Source organism: Myxocyprinus asiaticus, chromosome 18, assembly GCF_019703515.2.
Source record: "Myxocyprinus asiaticus isolate MX2 ecotype Aquarium Trade chromosome 18, UBuf_Myxa_2, whole genome shotgun sequence".
Taxonomy (NCBI): Eukaryota; Metazoa; Chordata; class Actinopteri; order Cypriniformes; family Catostomidae; genus Myxocyprinus; species Myxocyprinus asiaticus.
In genome coordinates this window covers 28,025,702-28,046,408 of record NC_059361.1, presented here as the reverse complement: position 1 = coordinate 28,046,408, position 20,707 = coordinate 28,025,702, and the positions used below count along the sequence as shown (strand labels likewise).

Sequence of the window (20,707 nt, the reverse complement as noted above, 5' to 3'; positions counted from 1 at the left end):
TAAAATATATCTGAAGTATATTCCCATTCATATTTTACATTTTTTGGTGCACCTGGGTGATTAAGAACATGAAATTGTTCAGCCATGACTTCCTGTTTCACAGGGGTATAAATATGAGGTAACACACAGTCCAAATTCCCTTAATCATCAATCATAGTGTGTTAGACTAAAGAATAAAGTTATGATGTGCGGCAAAAGGTTGTTGAGCTTCACAAAATGGGAAGTGGCTATAAGAAAATAGCCAAAGCAGTTAAAATTCCCATTTTCACCATCAGGGCAATAATTAACAAGTTCCAATCAACTGGAGATCTTAAGAATCAGCCTGGAAAAGGGACGTGTGTCTAGTATACTGTCTCCACGCACAGTGAGGAGGATGGTTCAAGTGGCCAAAGTATCTCCTAGGATCACATCTGGAGAATTGCAGAAATTAGTTGGGTCTTGAGGTCAGAAAGTCTAAAAAAATATCAGACATCACCTACATCACCATAAGTTGTTTGGGAGGGTTTCAAGAAAAACAGCCTCTGCTCTCATCAACAACAAACTCAAGCGTCTTCAGTTTGCTTGCTGGAACTTCAATTGTGACCAGGTTCGGAAGTAACATACGTATAAGTAATATAAATGCAATATACAGTGTATATATACTATATATATAGTCTACATATATACTGTATATATATATCTATATATATATATATAGATATATATATACACACACACACACCGATCAGCCACAACATTTAAGCCACCTGCCTAATATTGTGTAGGTCTCCCTCGTACCAAAACAGTGCCAACCCGCATCTCAGAATAGCATTCTGAGATGCTATTCTTCTCACTACAATTGTACAGAGTGGTTATCTGAGTTACCGCAGCCTTTCTGTCTGCTCGAACCAGTCAGGCCATTCTCTGTTGACCTCTCTCATCAACAAGGCGTTTCCGTCTGCAGAACTGCCGCTCACTGAAAGTCTTTTGTTTTTGGCACCATTCTGAGTAAACTCTAGAGACTGTTGTGAGTGAAAATCCCGGGAGATCAACAGTTACAGAAATACTCAAACCAGCCCATCTGGCACCAACAATCATGCCACAGTCCAAATCACTGAGATCACATTTTTTCCCCATTTTGATGGTTGATGTGAACATTAACTGAAGCTCCTGACCTGTATCTGCTTGATTTTATACATTACAACGATTGGCTGATTAGATAATCGAATGAATAATTAGGTGTACAGGTGTACCTAATAAAGTGGCCGGTGGGGGGCCTGGGTAGCTCAGCGAGTACTGACGCTGACTACCACCCCTGGAGTCGCGAGTTTGAATCCAGGGCGTGCTGAGTGACTCCAACCAGGTCTCCTAAGCAACCAAATTGGCCCAGTTGCTAGGGAGGGTAGAGTCACATAGTGTAACCTCCTCTTGGTCGCTATAATGTGGTTCTTGCTCTGGGTGGGGCACGTGGTGAGTTGTGCAAACCTCAACAATCCACGTGATAAGATGTGCGGATTGATGGTCTCAGATGCGGAGGCAACTAAGATTCGTCCTCCGCCACCCAGATTGAGGCGAGTCACTACGCCATAACAAGGACTTAGAGTGCACTGGGAATTGAGCATTCCAAATTGGGGAGAAAAGGGGAGAAAATTAAAATAAATAAATAAAGTGGCCGGTGAGTGCATATCAACTATATATGCATATAATTCTCCAGACTGCACATCGTCTGACAATTCATAGCGTATTTTATCCTGTGTATGCGTGTTTGCTGCAGAGAAAAAAGGGGCATTTACAGGGAATCACGGCAATCGCGTGACTACAGTGTATTGATGCTGCTGACGGGATGCACGCTCGTTTCATTACATCAATTCAGGATGAAAAAATGTTCATCAACAGAAAAAGTATCTATCTATCTGTCTATTTGTCTGTCTGTCTGTCTGTCTGTCTGTCTGTATGTATATAAATGACGGTTCCCTGTCTACTAATCACTGAGGGCGATTTAAAAGAGCAAGCTAATAAAACGTGATGTCATCCATAGCAACCTGTTATTTTTTTCCCACCCGTAATCTGGCAGGTCCTGCCTCCTGCGCTCGGATTGGCTACTAAAAGCTACTTACAAGCAGGGGTTAAATTGGGATTTCGGAGGTGGGGGAACCCTAAAATCAGGCATGTCACAACACCACATAAAAAAATAATAAAAATAAGGAAGTAAGAGTTTTAGTAAAAACATGGGCATATAAATATGGATTTATTAATATTTATACATTTTATAATAATCAGATGAAAGCTGGGACAAATTACCTTCTTCTTGCCCTAGGTTGGGGGTTGGTCATCTTATAGAACAGACCTGGGCAACTTATGGCCCGTGGGCCGGATCCAGCCCTCCACATGATGGTATCACTGTCCTTTTCTGCATATTGCTGCCCCCTTCGGCATATCACGGCACCGTTATGTGGCCCATTCTGCATAACACAGCGACCAATTTCAGCCCGTTTCGCGGCCGGCCCTCCAGGAAAAGTCCCAGTTGTCCTGATGGCTAGTCTGCCCCTGGTTTTGTCTAGCTGAATGCTATTGTCTATCACACTGAGCTTTTTAGAGACCCATTTCAACAGTTGGGAAAAGTTTACTGGGAAAAGTCAATATTGAAGCAATGTGTGTAAACAGAAAATTCACATTTGCATGTCCATTTTTACACATTTCTTGTAAAGCCATATATAGTGAAAAGGAAATTGCCACAAAATGGCATCCATGCAACAACAACAACAACAACAACAAAAAAAAAACACAATAAAAAACACACAATGAAAAACATTCCATGTCATAGATATTTATGGATATACATGTATGTGACAGATTTTGATAATTGAATGGATCATTTTGCATGTGATGGCTCACACGATGAAAGAATGTTTAGAAGTTGTGAAGAATATGACAATTTCACTGAGAATCAGCTCATCGGTTTTGATCAGCAAGGCATGTGCATTTAGTTATTGTGCAAATTGTAGACAATTGTACTTGCTCTTTTGCACACGTGCCAAAACACGTGCAATTTGCTTAAATGGATAAGAAATTCAAATCTGGTGTGAACAAGAAACTAATTGTACAGAGATTTGAACTTAATGAGAATTTAGCCAAAGCGATTGAGAAAAACTGTAATATTATAATGGGGACGATGTAATATCGCAGCTTCCAGTCTATGAAAGTGTGTGTGTTTTTTTTTTTTTTTTTTTTACTATTTTCTGTCCGATACAGACTAATAGATAGACCTATTTACTATACAGTATATTCCATACAGCTAAATATACGATATGTCTTCTTTTATTTAACTTCTTATCATTAATTAATTCTGCAATTAATTTTTAATAATATAGAGCGTTTAACTATAGGTAGAGTGTTTAAACTTAAATTATCAAGATGCGTGTTTGTGTAGCAAACTTAATATCAAGACATTAAAAGTCATGTAAATTACATGTTTATTAAAAAGAATATTATTTAAAAATAACAATTAGAATAAAGGGATAGTTCACCCAAAAATGAAAACTCTTTCATCATTTACTCACTCTCATGCCATCCTATGGTAAGATAAAAATCTTTGTGACTATGGACCCAGATTCCTTTTTTTTTTTTTTTAATGAAAAGGGACATTTTTGTGGTAATCAACATTATGCCACAAATACTGTCAGTTAACAGAGCTTAACTTTTGAACCTGCAATATTCCTTTAAAATCAAAACTTTACCATTTGACTACCATTGTCAAACAAAATTCACCCCAAAACAAAATATGCTAAAAACCAATATGCAGTGGAGAAAAATGAATTCTTGGACCCCAGGATGTTAAAACATAGGAATCTACAGATATGAATGAATGAATAAATGAATGAATCAATCAATGAAGATCAGCATAGATTTTATTCTGTTTTACACTATATAAATATAATACCATCAGGACAAATTACAAGGTTTAGGGAAACAAAACATTCTAAAACATTTTCTGTCATCACAATATAAGACACATTTTGTATCACTATTTCTGTCATTGACAGAGTTGAGTTCCTTGCCTGATTCTTCACCAAAATGGCAAGTTAGGCACAGGATTCATATTCACACATAAAAGTTAAATAAATAGTCAATAAATTATTATATAAATAAAAAAGCCAATATAAAGTAGTGTTTTACCATAATACAAATACGTCTTCCATTCAAGAAAGTCCATGTGGGTTAAAAGCTAAAAAATAAGTCATGTGACACATGCAACCTCTTCAGCTTATAAATATAAGCATATCTAACAAAGTAAGTCACTCACAAAAATTGCATTTTAAAACAAACACGACAGTACACGAGACACGTCTCTACGGGTTTTGGTCAATATTGTCCTCTATAGGAGATTACTGTTTAGGGACCACACAGGTACAGGCCACAGTTACTTTCACATATTCATACTCTAAAGAGTATTTGTTCTCGTCAAATGGACACTTGACCTTCTTCAGAAATAATCGATTTTCCTCTACAGGTACAGAGTTGTAGCTCATGTTTTCAGTGCCGTTAATGATGCATCCATCACACAGACATTCTGCTTCCTCGTATGTTGAGGGCAACATATCTGGCTTATGCACCGTCCTGAAAATACAATTAAAACAGTCACATTAGTCTAAACTAGATATTACGTTTATTTATTTAATCCTATGCAAACAGTATGAAAATGCTCTGACATTTCTTAAGCCGCAGCAACAAACAAACTGAGCAGCAGCTAAGACATAATATGTCCTAATAGACCTTATTCAGAGTAGCACCACAGTTAACTGGAATGAAAACGAGGTTGTGAAGGATATACTGAAAATAGGCTATGTACATGTATAACACAGATTTTAACAATAGAGCAACAAATATGGCGCCACTCTAAATAAGGTAGACTAATTGGGTGAAGGAGCGAGCGACACATACCTTATCCGCCAGGGGGCGAGTGAGCGCTTGTTGCGCCCTAATGAAGAGCGCTCGTGACCCGACAGCTCGCTCAAGAAAGCCGAACAGGAGTCCGCTGCATGATTAACGGGAAGTAGTGGTGCGTGTTGGGACACTCGCAAGGCTCGAAGCAACTTTTGCTGGACTTTGTTGAACCCATGTTCACATTCATGGTAACATCCCAAATGTTTCCCTTCCGCGACGATCTCCGACAAGAAACTGAAAATTATTCCAAATAACAGTGGAGTCTGCAATGGGGGGAAAAAAACACACAAAAATGAAAACAAGTCAACAGGTTGCCGTAGAATTTTTGAATCATTTTGAAATATGAATCATTTAAAAAATGTTTTACTACTTACCCACATAATTTGTTCAGGTTTTAGCATAAAAATCTCAAGTAATGCTCTTATAAATAATATATTAATGCTCAGCTTGTGCTCATAAGGCTTCTAAACTTTCCTGCACTGCTGGCCTGCATTTATAGGCTACTCACCTGCAGTCTCCCAACACCTGGGAAAATCCGAGTCAACCAGGAAATATTAATAAATATTCACTTCCGTGCTTCCGCTTTCATCTGAAGCAACATATACACCAGAGGGACGGCATTATAGGCTATTGTTTCTGGAACCAAAAAACAAAAACATAACACGTCAGGGAGACCTTCACTTTTTTTCATAATAATCACAATCAATCAACATAAAGCTATTTAAGATTACTGTAGTTAATATGAACACAAAACACTTTCCCATTATTTATTTATTGTTGTAAAATTAAGCAAAACTGTATAATCTGTCAATCATTTCACTTGATATCTTGGGGTATTCCCCCTCATATCATCAGTAATCTCATTGTATCTAAATACTAATAGATATATCAAATAAAAAAAATTAGTTGACCCAAAATAAGCTTTATTTTAACTATTCTTACTAGTTTTAATTCAGTTACCATTACTCTCTAAATCCTAAAGTTGTCATTAATAACGAAGTGTTCCTAACTGAAATATATAAGTTCTTTAAACTTTGGCTTCGAGCACAACTAACTTAAAATGATTAAACACACAATTGTGGCTGTGTGGAATACACATAAGCCCTTGCGCTTGTATAAATTATGTATGTTTGGTCAAAATAAGGGAATTTATGGAGAAATATAATTGTTATTAAAAAATTATGACTATTGTTGTTTTATTGTAGCTGGTTGATAGTTGTTATTTGTGTCAAGTAACCATGAGGGTGATTAGTGTTATGTCTGGTGAACTAGGAGCCTGTTAAACTTAAATAATTCTTCTTTACTCAGTCGTATTTTACAAAAGTGCCTATTTATGTGCACTAAGTACTGAGGAGAATCCAGTGTGCCATATGGCTAACCTAGAGTCCAGTGATAATTTCCCTTATACTGTATAAGACGTGCTAAAACTCAATTTAAATAATAAAAACAAAGATACTTTAATCACAGATTAGTTAAGTTTACTTGTAACTAGTAAACTGTACTTAAATAATTAAGTTCACTTTACTTGAGCCAAATAAGTGTTACTTAGAAAAAGCAAAAAACATACAAAGGCAAGCACGTCGAATTTATCAGGTTTTAGGATGCAGAATCCAAAAAACTCATAGTACATTAGAAAACAAAATAGACACACACTTAGAGCAAAATTCCATCAACAGGATTTTAATATAAGTAATGTTTTGAGCATTCTCAGAAAAAGCATGCAAACAGATTGCCTTAAAAATCAAAGTAATGTCAACTACTTCGATTTTACAGTGTATTCTCCTTGCACAGCAACAGTCTGGAGTAGCCTAAGCTGCTTAATTAAGTGGCCTTTCTTTTACAGTCATTAATACATGTATATCCTGTTTTCACAGGAAAAGTAATTACGTGTTTGTAAAACAAATATTTGTCTTAAAATTTAAGAGAAAAAACATCTTAACCAACTAGAAAGACCAAAATGACCCTGCATTTCAGATAAACTAATGTGTACATTAAAATTAATGTATTTATAATGTTATGTAAAAAAAATATATATATAACATTAACATGGATAGGAATCACTAGTATTCTGATTCTGGTGGAAGAGAAAATTTCCCTTTTTCTGAGCATTTCATGACCTTTTCAAAGCTCTGGAACAGCAAGTATGGTGATAAAGTGTGGGAGCCCCCCACTGGTTTGGACATGACAAAAGAGCTCTCAAGAACAGGTCATTCATTAACTAAGATTTGCCATCACAAGATTAACTTGGGACAAGACCATGTGAATTTCCCAAAATCATGTTGTGATCAACCACTCAGAAAAAACATCTCTCCAGGAGTCCCCTAAGCTTCCATACATAACTTGTATATATATTCCACTTCTGGACATTACGGTGCTCTGTTACCTACTCCCATTCAAGACTACAGAGAATGGGAGTAGGTAACAGAGCACCGTAATGACTTTGGCCCTACTGTGATGTGCCCTAATGTACCCAATTAGTTATTTTGACATTTCATTTCACATACATTCTGATGTCAAACTGTAATTTGCACAGCAATATCTGATGCAGCATTCATTGCACATTGCAAACAAAAATTTAATGCCACCAAAAGTAACAAAAATGCTCCAAAATCTTAAAATGTGGGGGCCAAAAAGTGAATTCCTCTGTTTTTAGGTTATCTAACATTTCATAACTTTCTTATTTAGTTACAGAATTAGTATTAGTGCCTCTGCAGATACTATAGTGACCTGAAGTTGTCAGATATCTGCATTCACTGTCTTGGATAGAATGTTGTTGAATGTGAAGCTTCATTGAAAATATATCTTTTAGCCTATTTTAAGATTTACACATTTCAAATTCATAACGAATTCCTACAAATTGAATTGTGTAGTTTTTAACAAAATTAAATTCATTAAACATACACTGGCGGCCAAAAGTTTGGAATAATGTACAGATTTTGCTGTTTCAGAAGGAAATTGGTACTTTAATTCACCGAAGTGGCATTCAACTGATCACAGAGTATAGTCAGGACATTGCTGATATAAAAAACAGCACCATCACTATTTGAAAAAAGTCATTTTTGATCAAATCTAGACACGCCCCATTTCCAGCTGCCATCACTCCAACACCTTATCCTTGAGGTGCCACAGTATGCAATAGACTGGCATGTCTTAAGGTCAATATTAGGTCAAAAATGGCAAAAAAGAAACAGCTTTCTCTAGAAACTCAAAATAAATAGGCTATACAATGCTTGAAATTGCCAAAAAAAACTTAAGATTTCTTACAAAGGTGTACACTACAGTCTTCAAAAGAGAAAGGACAACTAGCTCGAATAAGGACAGAATGAGATGTGGAAGGCCAGATGTACAACTAAACAAGAGGATAAGTACATCAGAGTCTCTAGTTTGAGAAATAGACACCTCACATGTCCTCAGCTGACAGCTTCATTGAATTCTACCCGCTCAACATCAGTTTCATGTACAACAGTAAAGAGAAGACTCAGGGGTGCAGGCCTTATGGGAAGAATTTCAAAGAAAAAGCCACTTTTGAAACAAAAACAAAAAGAAAAGGTTAGAGTGGGCAAAGAAACACAGACATTGGACAACAGATAACTGGAAAAGAGTGTTATGGATCTTAACCCCATTGAGCTTTTGTAGGATCAGCTAGACTGTAAGGTGTGTGAGAAGTGCCCAACAAGACAGCCACATCTATGGCAAGTGCTACAGGAAGCGTGGGGTGAAATGTCAGAGTATCTGGACATACTGACAACTAGAATGCCAAGGATCTGCAAAGCTGTCATTGCTGCACGTGGAGGATTTTTGATGAGAACTCTTTGAAGTAGTTTAAGAAGTTCTGAATATTTTTTTCAAATTGTAATTGTAATTTTTCATGTTATTAATGTCCTGACTATACATTGTGATCAGTTGAATGCCACTTTGGTGAATAAAAGTTCCAATTTCTTTACTTAAGAGCAAAATCTGTACATTATAGCAAACCTTTGGCTGCCAGTGTATATTTTTTGTTAACCATTACCCAATTTATTTTGATGGAATTTTGTAATAAAATGGAAATGTGTATTTCTAAAAATAATTGTGTAATATGAAGTGTTTTTTATTGAGAAAAAAATAAATAAATAACAGTTCTGAAAATTCACTGAATGTAAAGCAAACTCCCAACAACTCAAAAACTTAAATCTAAAAACATGACGTACAAAAATCTACAGTAATGTGCATTTGAAAATTGTGACTGGCCAACTGTGTGCCAAATGTATTCTTTACACTGATATCTTGTACATTGTTTAAAGCTACTTTTGTGTTTGATTTGATAGGAATAACTTATTCAATATATAATTTAACAGTTGAAGTATATGACAAAGGGATGGCTGTCATCAAGGTGGAAATATTACCTCTTAATAATCATAAAAAAAATGGACACTATGCATTTAAGTTTTGGTATCAACACACTTTGTACTGTGCCAGTACCTGTACCATGAGAAATTCCTTGTCTATCTTAAACTTGAGGACTAAAGTAACATTGTGATAAAATGGCCCAACAATTTCAACATTAACAGGCATTTATATTATATTCTGCTGCACTGACACCAAATCAGAAGTGCACCACTACAATAAGTTGGCTTAATAATTTAAAATTGATCCTGAAAGAATGTGGGTGTATCCAAGAAGATTATTTAACTAAACTTATGACGTAACAAATGTGCAAATAATGTAAGATTAAGAAATGGACAACGCAATAACGGAAGATGAGTAATGCTCCTACCCTGTCCATGAGCTCATCTCATTGAATTGCTGTAAGCAATCATTCTTACCTGCAGAGGTAGGAAAGTGGAAGATCAAACAGGTTTACATTCAAGAATCAACCAACGGTTAACATGTGCACACAGACAGCAGAAAGCACTGAGAATGCTTAGCACTAGATGCAATCTCAACTTTAGACTGAGGGAATAGGAATCAAAAGATTTATTCTCTTTATCAAAATAGTTTATTTAGAAGCTTTTTTCTTTCACAAAAAGCAAGACGGAAATTTTTCCTTATCTCCAGGTGTCCCCATTGCAGCCTCTCACACTCAACTAAAAATGAGGGACAAATAAAATGCAAGTTTACATTTGAAAAGCTAGGGGGGAAAAAACAATGCAGAAACTTATAAAAGCAATATTTTACATCACTGTCATTCGTTCTATAGAATCATACACTTGAAGCAACTGCTGTTGCGTCATCTGGCTTAGAATATTTGTACATGGTGAGAAACAGTAGTCACGAAATGCTTAACATATGGAGGTGGAAAGACAATTTCATTGGTTAAGGTGGACTTTGCTAACTATGAGGTTCCAGGTCCTTTGACCAAGACATCAAATGTACGGATGTGTCCAGGATCGGCCAAACTGACAAAGTTCGGAGCCAAATAGAAAAAGCAAATAGATTATGAGAGAGAAGAGTGAAGGATTTAAGGGAAGATGGAGAGAAAAAAATATGCATTGGATGTACAAAGTCCTTTGAGAGACTACAGTAAAGATTCCATCTTCCTGCAAAAACAAACAAGCGAAGATCAACAGTGCCACTTCTCAACATTATCACATCAATATAAAATCTAGACAACCTCTCTCTGAGGGAAAACTGGGTTGAAATGTAAAGGTGGTTTCTTTTTCCCCCTGGAGACATATGCGATGCCCTGTGAGTTAATGAACAGTGACCATTTTCCCATTTCTGACAAATACTGGGCATCAAGAAATAAGATGTCACAGAAGCTGTCCGAGGCCAGACTGACATGGTGGTTTATTTCCCAGGGATTTTGGCCCTTTTGCGTGCTATGGCGTCCTCGACAGCCTTCAACTGTTTCAGCAGCTCCTCGCGACGAGAAAGGGTGCTGCTCGGCTTGCCTGAGCTGGAACTAGAGGCGGACCCAGGCCCAGATCCAGCCACAGGTGCAGCAGGTTTACCTGCAGACACGGCAGCAGGACTTTTTCCAGAGGACTTGGGTGGTGGAGACAAAGGACGCTTTCTAGAGTTAAAAAAAATAAAGAATTGAGTTACAGAATAGGAATCCAAGGTAATATTTTAAAATCTGTTAAAACACCTTGATTGTACAAGGTCCACAGAGTGTATAAAAAGGGAACTAAAGAATAAAAAATAAAAAAACATGGGGATTTCTTATATCATAAATATGCATGATTTCTCTCTCCTTCTACATATGTCAACATACGGAGTATATGACATCTATATTTTATGTCTGCACAAACAGAACATATCAGTGGGATTTTACCCTTTAACACAATCCTTACTTAAAGAAAATTTTTATGTTTACATTCAGGCTAATTTTACCTATATGAATTTGTTGTGTTACAAGGTAGCTATTGGAATTTCCCACATATTTTAAGGGACACTCAAACGAGTGTGAATAAAAAGAAAGTGACAGTGTTACCTTTCTCCTGGTGGTGGCATAGGTCGAGGACCCTGGCCTTTGGGCCGTTCCATCCTGGGAGAGAGCAGTGGCCGCCCGGGCATCCTCCTGTCTCGCCCTATGGAGAAAGACCGGAGAAGGACACTTTTATTAAAGCTCTGAAGGTGTTTTTAAAGATTTCCTGTTTCAAAATTAAAGACATAGAACTAAAAACAAAAAAACAAAGAGGGTCAATTGTTTGGCATCATTTTAAAGAATATATACATTTTTTAATGATATAGATTATGATAAATTGTGAGACTCTCAGCCTCAGAAACTGCTGAGAAAAAAAAGAAAAAATAAAGAGCCAAAAACCAACTTTTCCCTTATTTTTCTGATTTGACATTATATATCTCAGGGCGTAAATAAGGTAGCTCTGAAAAACTGCATTTTGTTCCCAATCATGTCACCTGTAACGGAGTAAAATTTTGTGTTGATACGACAAAGCAATCAAAAGTTATGAAAAAGTTACGACTAAATTAATTTATCCTAGTGTCCAAAAGTATCTTCAAGAGTCCAAAAGCCTCTCCAAACAAATAAAACATAATTATTACATAAAAACATAATAAAGTACATAAGAACTACATACACATGCAAACTAGGGATGTGCATGAGTACTCGAGTACTCTGATGTGGCAGCAATGATCGATCATGAAAACGATGATCGATGGTTATCAAGTATGATGTGACTTTTCACTTAATTCAAAATTCAGTGACAATTACCTGACAACTAAACACAAACGTGTCAAAGAGGGAGCTTATTTTTAATTTTGAGACTGATTACGTTGTGATTGAGGGGTACATTGATTGTCAGAGATGTCTCATAGCAACCAAACTGATATACGACACTGCAATGCTATCGTTACGATAATCAAAAGAGAGTGTAATTAACCGTGTTTTGAACACCTGTCTCTCCAAAACATTTGCTAAACACGTTTATTATCATTTAACTTAGACTCGTTAATGGATATTATTTAATAAAAGTGATTGTTTGTCACTGACTGTAAACCTTCCTGTCCTGGGTGCTGAAATGTTTGCATGAATTAACACCTGCATCTCGACGAAATTAATGAAAATTTCCAAGTTAGATGTCTGATATAAAGTGTCATTCTATTGCACTTTCCCCAGTTGAAAGGTGGAAATTCAGACTCCCTGAGTTGAATGGAACACTTCGTGAATCACAGCAACAACAATACAGAGCATCGCGGCTTTCCTCACAAGAGTGAGCATTTGGACACACACACACACACACAAGGCGCGTGTGGCAGTGAACTTTCAGTGAACACAACACGTTGTGTTTCAAACAGATAGACAGAGTGCAGCTAAATGGAACACAATGCAGTGTCTTCAAAACTGAACTTCAACTTAACACGCATATTAAAAATGTGAAGGTTATGGTGTCTCCTGTTATTTGAAAATAGACAGACAGTCACTAAAAAAACTGGTGCGCGCTTACTTAGATTACTATGGTAACCTGAAGGTAGAACAGACAGACGCACGTTGTGCACATTCTTTCAGAGTTGGGCAGCAATTCTTCACATGATGACAAAATATGATGCATTATATTTTGATTATGCAATCTTTTGTAAATTTTGTAACATTATTTTATAACAGCCTATAATAATGAATAGATGATACACTAGAACAAGCCACAATGCAGCAGCCATAGACGTTTGTCAAACATATTATTATATATACAGTTATGAACATGTCATTGCCCCTCGTAATTAGTCAGAGTACTCGAGTAGACAAAATGACCAAAATGCCCGTCCCTAATGCAAACACAACAATGACTAAAGGTATGCTCTCTACAAAGCATGCAGACATGAGTAACGAGGTCTCATTCAGTTCCACTCTGTGTCATTTGAGCCATCGAGTCAGTGTTATGCACTTGGCGCCATCTCCTGGTGGCCATATGTAATTAGAGTGAATGATCCTCTCTGCCAATATTTGGACGACTTCCACCTCTTGTTGCAGCGATCTGAATCCTAATACGTTTAGTTTAGCTTTCCATGACGCTGGACAACGAACTACATAATTTCTGATGAAGTCATCTGATCCAGGAAAGCTAAAGTGTGTTTAGCCAGATAACACATTATGTGCTGTGTGCACAATGTGCTTTGTGTGGATTATCTAATGATCTATGCATCCAATTACCTTGTATGTGGACTTGTTTTAATCCCCTTCTCTAAGTAATGGTATGTGATATTTTATGTTCCGTTTATTTTTCGTGAAGTAAAGGTGAAACCACGGCTTATAAGCAACACTTGTTTACGTGTAACATGTATGTTTGAGAGCTTTCCAACAACATATGACTCATGGCTAATTGATAACAAAATAATTTTGCTATTTACAGTGCAAAATTATTACAAAATTATCAAAACAGAACACCTCTGTTTTGTCTGTAAATTTCAAAGCACTTGTTCAGTTTTGGTCATAATGCCTACATGCATTGTAAAGTACAGCTTCTAAGCTTTAAAACGATACCTATTTTGTGTTGGTCAAGAATGTAGTTACTAGTATTTTGATAATTTTTTAGACAGCCCAGGCTCATAGGCGGACCCATCCGAGCTTAAAGGGTTAAAACCACACAACAGGTGCTTGAGGAACTGAGAGCACAGATCACTGTGTGGTGCACCACTGATTGGATTTTCGGACATCCTGTGAGAACTGAGCTTAACCACAACTGTATGAAGTGCTCTTCACTTTTTATGTGATGAACCTGAATTTTAAATCTAAGATTTCCAGGGGGAACAATGCTTTGTTGTTTACCTCTGTCAGGTGACAGTGCTATCCTCTTGCTTAGAGGGGAAGGGGGTCTCTCTTTATCGGCAGGAATGTACCTCTTCCTACTGCCCCGGTCTGTTTGCTGCTGACCAAATGGAAATAAAGAAGTCATTCTCCCATAATGCATTTCTGCACAGCTGGATGACAAAGCATGTCCCTTCTAGTTGATTTACCTTGTTGAGCAGGGTGAGTTTGATATCCTTGTGAGACCCGTATCCTCCTGGAGGACCCATGGGAAGTGGTGGGTGCATGGGGTGTCCCCTGTTCCCGGATCTAGACATGCCAGAGCTGGTTTTGGGTGGGTGACTGGAGGGGTCCACTCGCTTCCTCTCGTCTTTGAAAGGCTCATCCTTCTTTGGGGGTTTTCCTGTAAGGGACATCACACAAAACAATGATATAGAAGTTGAAATTATGACTAGTAGTGACCCATTACAGTAGAATGATGTTCAACAAATTCCACAAATAAAAAACAATAGCAGGGCTCAACAATAAGGATGGCCTACTGGCCTCTTTGTCACTATATCAAACATTCATCATTCATTCACAGAAGCATCAGTAAACTCTAGTTGAAAATAATAAACAAATTGTTATGAAATAACAGCTGTCATGGAGTTACATTATAGCTGTATAATTTCTAGTTATTATTGCAAATAATTTATTTTTTTGTAGAAAAAAGTAACATTTAATGAAAAATATAAAAAAATACATGGCTAAAATAAGATTGGGACAGTGAAAATGTTGGCAGGACAAATACAAATCTGAAATGTAGCAGCAGGCGGCTAAAGCACATATGGCGAGATGACCAAAATAATCAAATATGACAGAAAAGATCCTGTGGATGCTGTGGACAGCTATTTTGGTGTGACATTTCACCTGTTTTGAGCACAGTTCAAAAATAGGATTTTCTTAAGTTATAGCGCCCCCGATGAATGAAATTCGGCATGTTACCTCAGAGTGTTCTCTTGTCCATGTGTACAAATTTTGCTACGTTTGAAAATTGCACTCTCAAGATACAGGCTAATTAGTCATTATAGGTCATGCCAAAACATATTTGCTTATATTTTTGGAATGATTCAAAGCATCAAAATTATTTTGATACATTTTTGTCAGATGGGTCTGTAGATGATATATACAAAGTTTCGTGGGAATCGGGAAAACGGCCTAGGAAGATTTCAAAAGGTAGGTTTTCCTGAATAAATCGAAACTGGAAAAAACATTTCTTGCGGAAATGGAAATTCAAGTGACCATATCAATGTGGGGCACTGGTGGATTCAGAGAAGCTACAAATTTTTATTGTTGCCTATACGACAAAAATGCAAATTAGCTAATTATACTGCCACTGTGTGGCCGATTGTCACAAAATTTTATATGCAGCTTATAAGGATATAAGGAGTTATAAGGTGCTGAAATTTTACTGGCAGACATTTTTGTTAATTTGTCAAATACATTTTTTAAGAATATGTTAGCATTTGAACCAAAGATGATGCACATTTAATTTTAACTGTCGCACAAATGGCTGTAAAGTATGACAGTTGTTATAGTTGCAGCGCCCCCTAGGGATGGAATTGTACGAAACGTTGCTGCCATCTTCTAAACATCCTGTTGACTATGTGTACCGAGTTTGGTTACATTTGGAGTTTGTGTTGAGTAGATATTGATCAATTACTCAAATCGCATTAAACCGAAAGAATTTTATCGTTAATATTTTCGGAATGATTTGACGTATCGAAATTCTTTTGATAACTTTTTGTCAGGGGGTGTCTGTTGATGATGTATACCAAATTGCATGCTGATCGGACAAACAGTCTAGGAGGAGTTGAAAAAGTAGGTTTTTCAAAAAATTCAAAAAGATGGAAATTGTAGACAGAATTTTGATTCTAGCCCTTACAGTTGCAGAGATATAAGTCAAAACGTAAAAGTGTTTATTATAGCGCCACCTAGGGTCAGATGGGTGTGTCTGTGTGCCTGAGTAGTGGGGGGGATTTGGGAGCATCCTGCCAAGTTTGGTGTCTCCACGACTTACGGTCTCTGACACCCAGACACTTTTAGGGCAGAAAAAATAAATAAGAAAATCAGTACAATTACAATAGGGTTCCAGCAGCTTTGCTGCTTGGCCCACTAATGAACTAATGTTGAGCCTTGAATGGTAACTACTTCTTGGCAGCCCAATGACAAAGCAGTTACGCCACAAATTAACCTTTCCTGGTCAGTGATAAGAAGTGTGGCTGATATCATCTCATTGTCTGGGAGCATACTTAGTAAAATACCTCTGTCTTTGTTGGGGCCCCTGTCCCGCGGAGGGCCCTTGTCTTTGCGAGCGTGGCCTGGAGTGGGTGATTTGGAGCTAGCAGAGGACACAGGGCTGGCGAGGTCAGCGTACATGTCATCAGAGTCAGCGCTCCGGACCGAGCTGCTACTGGAGGAAGCGGAAGAGACAGACGAAACGCTGCTGACCGACAGAGACCTGTGAAACACCATAGACAGTGATACCATCTTCTTTGGAAGATGCTCTAACACACACACACACACAACTAAAAAAAATTTCAACTAGGAAAGATTCAAGTACATTGCAAAAAGAGAAATATCTCTTCAAACTTAAGTTATGATGAAATGTTTTTGTTTTAATTGATAAATTATAAAATGTAGGTTAAAAAAATATGTAGGTTAAAAAAATACAATAATAATACACATGACATAAAAAGATGAATAATTACAGTTTGTTTTCTTTTGGTTTTATTTCAAAGCATCCTTAACTTACATTATATTTTACACACAAATAGATTTGATAGCTGTATCCTCAAACTACAATAGCAAATATCTGGCAACAAAAATCTTTTGTTTTGTATTTTGAGTCTCCAAAAAAAATCTTCCTACCGAGACTTGTGGGATCCGGAGCGGGACCGAGAGAGTGAGGCAGAAGAGGAACGAGACCTTGAGCGTGAGCTGGAGCCAGAATAACTGCTGCCGCTGGCACTTACACTGCCACTGACTGTTCGCCTGCAGTAGAGAGAGGAAGAGAGGGAAAAAGACAGAATCAACTGTTGGTCATGTACTGGAGATAAAATAAGCTTTACTTAGAAAATCTAGTTTGGATATAGAAGAGTGGCCAACATGGTTCTGGTTTCGCTTCGGGGCCCAGGTTTTACATTGACAATAAAGTGGCAACCCCACACAATATCAAATGCAAGCCATATTTAATATAGTCTGGGAAATTTATTTTTTCCTCTTTCGCAGTTTGTTTCAGGGTTTGAGGGTGAGGAAATGTCACGCTTTTGGATGCACAGCATTTGACGCTAACATCAAAAGATACAGGAAGCCTTTTTTCTACCCTTTTTTTTTTGCTATCCTAACTATGCAATATTAAATGGTTAGTTGCATTTTAATAATTTACATTTAACAGTGTTTTTTTCCCTGCTGTCCATGACCCTTTCTGAACAGGATGCACCAATTGTGAACCACAATATCCTCACATCAAACCAGATTATCAACACTAAATCAATTGAGAAATTCAGCGTACTGTTCATTCAAAATATATTCTCAAGTTTCACTAACCTTACATATAGTTAATGGCCATTAAATTAAAGTACATGCCTAATTACAGTGATGCTTGTGCAGGATCTTCAACCCTGACTTTGTCATGAAATCTCAACATACTTTCCATTCAGAATGCATTAAACAGACCAGGAAACCTAAAGCTGAATAGATCATTGAACATTTTGATATTGCTAAAGTCTGTAAAAAAATACATAAATAAATATGGAAAGAATGTGCAAAGCTGACATCTCTTCTGTGTCATGCCTCAGACTGTTCCTCTTTGGCAAAATAACAACTAGAACTACAGACAGTACAACAAACTCTTATGGAAGTCAATTCTAAAAATTTTAAAATCTTTCCAAGGAGAGTATGTAATGACAAAAAAGTAGCCTACACACAATAGATTTCTACAAAGAAACATGCACTATTTTTTATTACACCATTTTACACTATTTTGTGTACATAATAAAACAATGTAGTTTCAGTTGTTTTCATCAGATCACATGTCCTATGACTGCAATATAGAGAAATTAACACCTGGCAGATGATCAGAGAAAACCTTACCAGCAGAAGTCACACCCAAATTACTTATGAGGAACACTGTGTTAATAATAGTTTCCTTTCTTTTTTCTAATTGCTTTAGGGTAAAACCTTATCTGTATGCGACCACTGGCGCAGAGCAAGCTGGCGTTTTAAATTAATTCACTATGGGAGATGAGCAAAAGACTCATGTGTTGGACTGATAGCAGAGAAAGAGGTAAAAGTGCCAAAAATTGAAGAAACTTTCATATTACTATATTCAATTTAGTGTTCAACTGTAGTTTGCTTGCTTCATTGTGGCTAGGTAGTTGCTAGGTTAACAACAGTGTTTTAAACTGACATATGTATACATTCAGAAATCAAGATTTAATTTTCCCAACTGTAATCGCACATATGATGACTTTATTGGCAGTATTTTGAAAGTAGTATTATTTGAACAGACCTACAGTGCATCCGGAAAGTATTTACAGCGCTTCAGTTTTTCCACATTTTGTTATGTTACAGCCTTATTCCAAAATTGATTAAATTCATTATTTTCCTCAAAATTCTACAAACAATACCCCATAATGACAACGTGAAAGAAGTATATTTGAAATCTTTGCAAATTTATTAAAAATAAAAAATGAAAAAAAAAAAAAAAAATCACATGTACATAAGTATTCATAGCCTTTGCTCAATACTTTGTTGAAGATACTTTCCAGATGCACTGCATGTGGCTAACGCTGCGTTCATGTGGATGTGGGATATTCCTACTTGACATACACATTACATTGCCATATGCTCAGAAGAAAACAAAACAAAACTGCAATGTTCTCATTAGCTTAGCAGATGTTCGATTGTCAACAGAGATCTCTCCTTGAAACCGAATAGTGGAGGATAAATGATGCTATGCAATGCTGCCATTTGTTATCCATGTGCACGATTATCAAAAGATAGTATAGTTTACCATTACGCCTGTCTCTACAAACATTTGCTAAACAAGTTTTGTTATCATGTAATGTAGGAACAATGCCTAAAAGTGAATGCTTATTATTTAACTTTGTGCATCTCCCTGGGTGCTGACATGTTTGTGTGACATCATGCACCCACATCTCGGTGAAACTGGAGTTGAGGATTTCCACACGAGTTTCCAAGTTGGAAGTCTGACTTCAAATTCCGACTTTCCAATTGAATGGAACGGAGCATATGTTTATAAAATATTAACTGTACTCATATAACAGCCACCCAGAACACCCCAGAAATTACACAGCAACATGCCAAAATTCAATCAGAACGCCTTAGCAACCATATAGAACGCCCCGGCAACCACCCTCGAATCACGGTGGTGACTGGTGACTTCTGCATGGGCAAGCATCCCTCACATTTTCTTCTGAAAAATAAATGGGTGAAAAAAAAAAAAGAAAAAAAAAAAAAAAAGAGAAGATCAGACATTTCCTCTAAATCAAATATTAACTGTATGTGCCCACATGCCAACAATACACTGACAGCTACATGTTGACAAATCAACAAAAGCTTTTTTATGCCATTGCTTCAGAGAACCACAGCGCACAGGAGTTTTTCCTGAACACCCACACAGGGTGTTCCATAACAACATAGTTCTGTGATCTGTAGTGAGAGTGTTTGTCACACACTGCTTCCCTGTACTGAAAACCAAGCACCCTCTTACACACACACACACACACACACACACACACACACACACACACACACACACACACGCGCACGCAAATCCAACCAAAACACAAATGTCAAACACAAAAAAAAAAAAAACACCCACATGAAAAATTCTGTTCTTAAGGTGATGCAAGCAAAGCATTTTAAACACCTTAAATGGCCACGAACAGGGTTGTAAATTAAATTTTTTGCTCAACACCGAATATAACCTGCCACTTTTTAATTTTTTTTTTATATAATAAAATAACTCAAAATACATGTAAAATTTAACCAAAAGCATTGACTGCATAAAGTATCAACTCGACAGCTTTAATTGAGTCCTCTGTAAAACAACTAAACCAAAAAGCGAAATGAGTAAAAAGGAACTAATTTCTCTTTGCATCCACACTGTGTAAGTAGACTCTCTCCAGTATTGTTTTTTGGAAACCAATTTTGGCTACCGATAAAGTTTTAATTCTAGGTTTCCTCTACTACTACTTTTTCAAAACACTGGAAAGAAATCAAGAAGAAAACAAATGAGATCACTCATGAGAACAAAAACAAAATTTTGCTTAACAAATATGAAGGAATTTTAGCAATTTATAAAACTGTGTGGGAATTCTTATATCTATAATAAGAGCTGTGTCCAATGCACCTGCATGATACCATTCAGGCATGTGAGGAGTGTTTATTTATAGAAAAATATTTGGAATTGTGCAAATGTCTAAATAAATTGAACCCGGGGCACTTTTGGATTGTTAACGCCCGCTTTACGCAAATTGCACTGTGGCGCAAACCCGAGATGGTGAGTTTACTTGCAGCCATCGCATATAGGAC

The 20,707-nt window shown here is 36.9% G+C and overlaps 2 protein-coding genes across 11 annotated transcripts in view; both read right to left on the bottom strand.

Annotated features, from left to right (window-relative positions):
- Window positions 1-3,881: 3,881 nt before the first annotated feature.
- Window positions 3,882-5,434, bottom strand: LOC127456407 (interleukin-17C-like). The gene is made up of 3 exons (XM_051724879.1): window positions 5,298-5,434; window positions 4,921-5,186; window positions 3,882-4,596 (listed from the first exon to the last, which is right to left on the bottom strand). The coding sequence occupies exons 1-3, from the start codon at window positions 5,322-5,324 to the stop codon at window positions 4,365-4,367; spliced, it is 525 nt and encodes a 174-aa protein (XP_051580839.1). The 5' UTR covers window positions 5,325-5,434; the 3' UTR covers window positions 3,882-4,364.
- A 4,444-nt stretch (window positions 5,435-9,878) lies between these two features.
- Window positions 9,879-20,707, bottom strand: part of LOC127456388 (zinc finger CCCH domain-containing protein 18-like) — a 48,147-nt gene continuing 37,318 nt past the window's right edge. For 8 of the 10 annotated variants that reach the window (XM_051724843.1, XM_051724849.1, XM_051724848.1 and 5 more), the window contains 6 exons: window positions 17,018-17,140; window positions 16,411-16,607; window positions 14,317-14,510; window positions 14,129-14,228; window positions 11,339-11,435; window positions 9,879-10,918 (listed from right to left, as the gene is read on the bottom strand). In XM_051724843.1, the coding sequence (XP_051580803.1) occupies window positions 10,693-10,918; window positions 11,339-11,435; window positions 14,129-14,228; window positions 14,317-14,510; window positions 16,411-16,607; window positions 17,018-17,140 (937 nt within the window). In that variant the 3' untranslated portion in view covers window positions 9,879-10,692. The remainder of the gene's footprint in view (window positions 10,919-11,338; window positions 11,436-14,128; window positions 14,229-14,316; window positions 14,511-16,410; window positions 16,608-17,017; window positions 17,141-20,707) is intronic. The other 2 variants (XM_051724847.1, XM_051724851.1) reach the window with 1 other exon arrangement.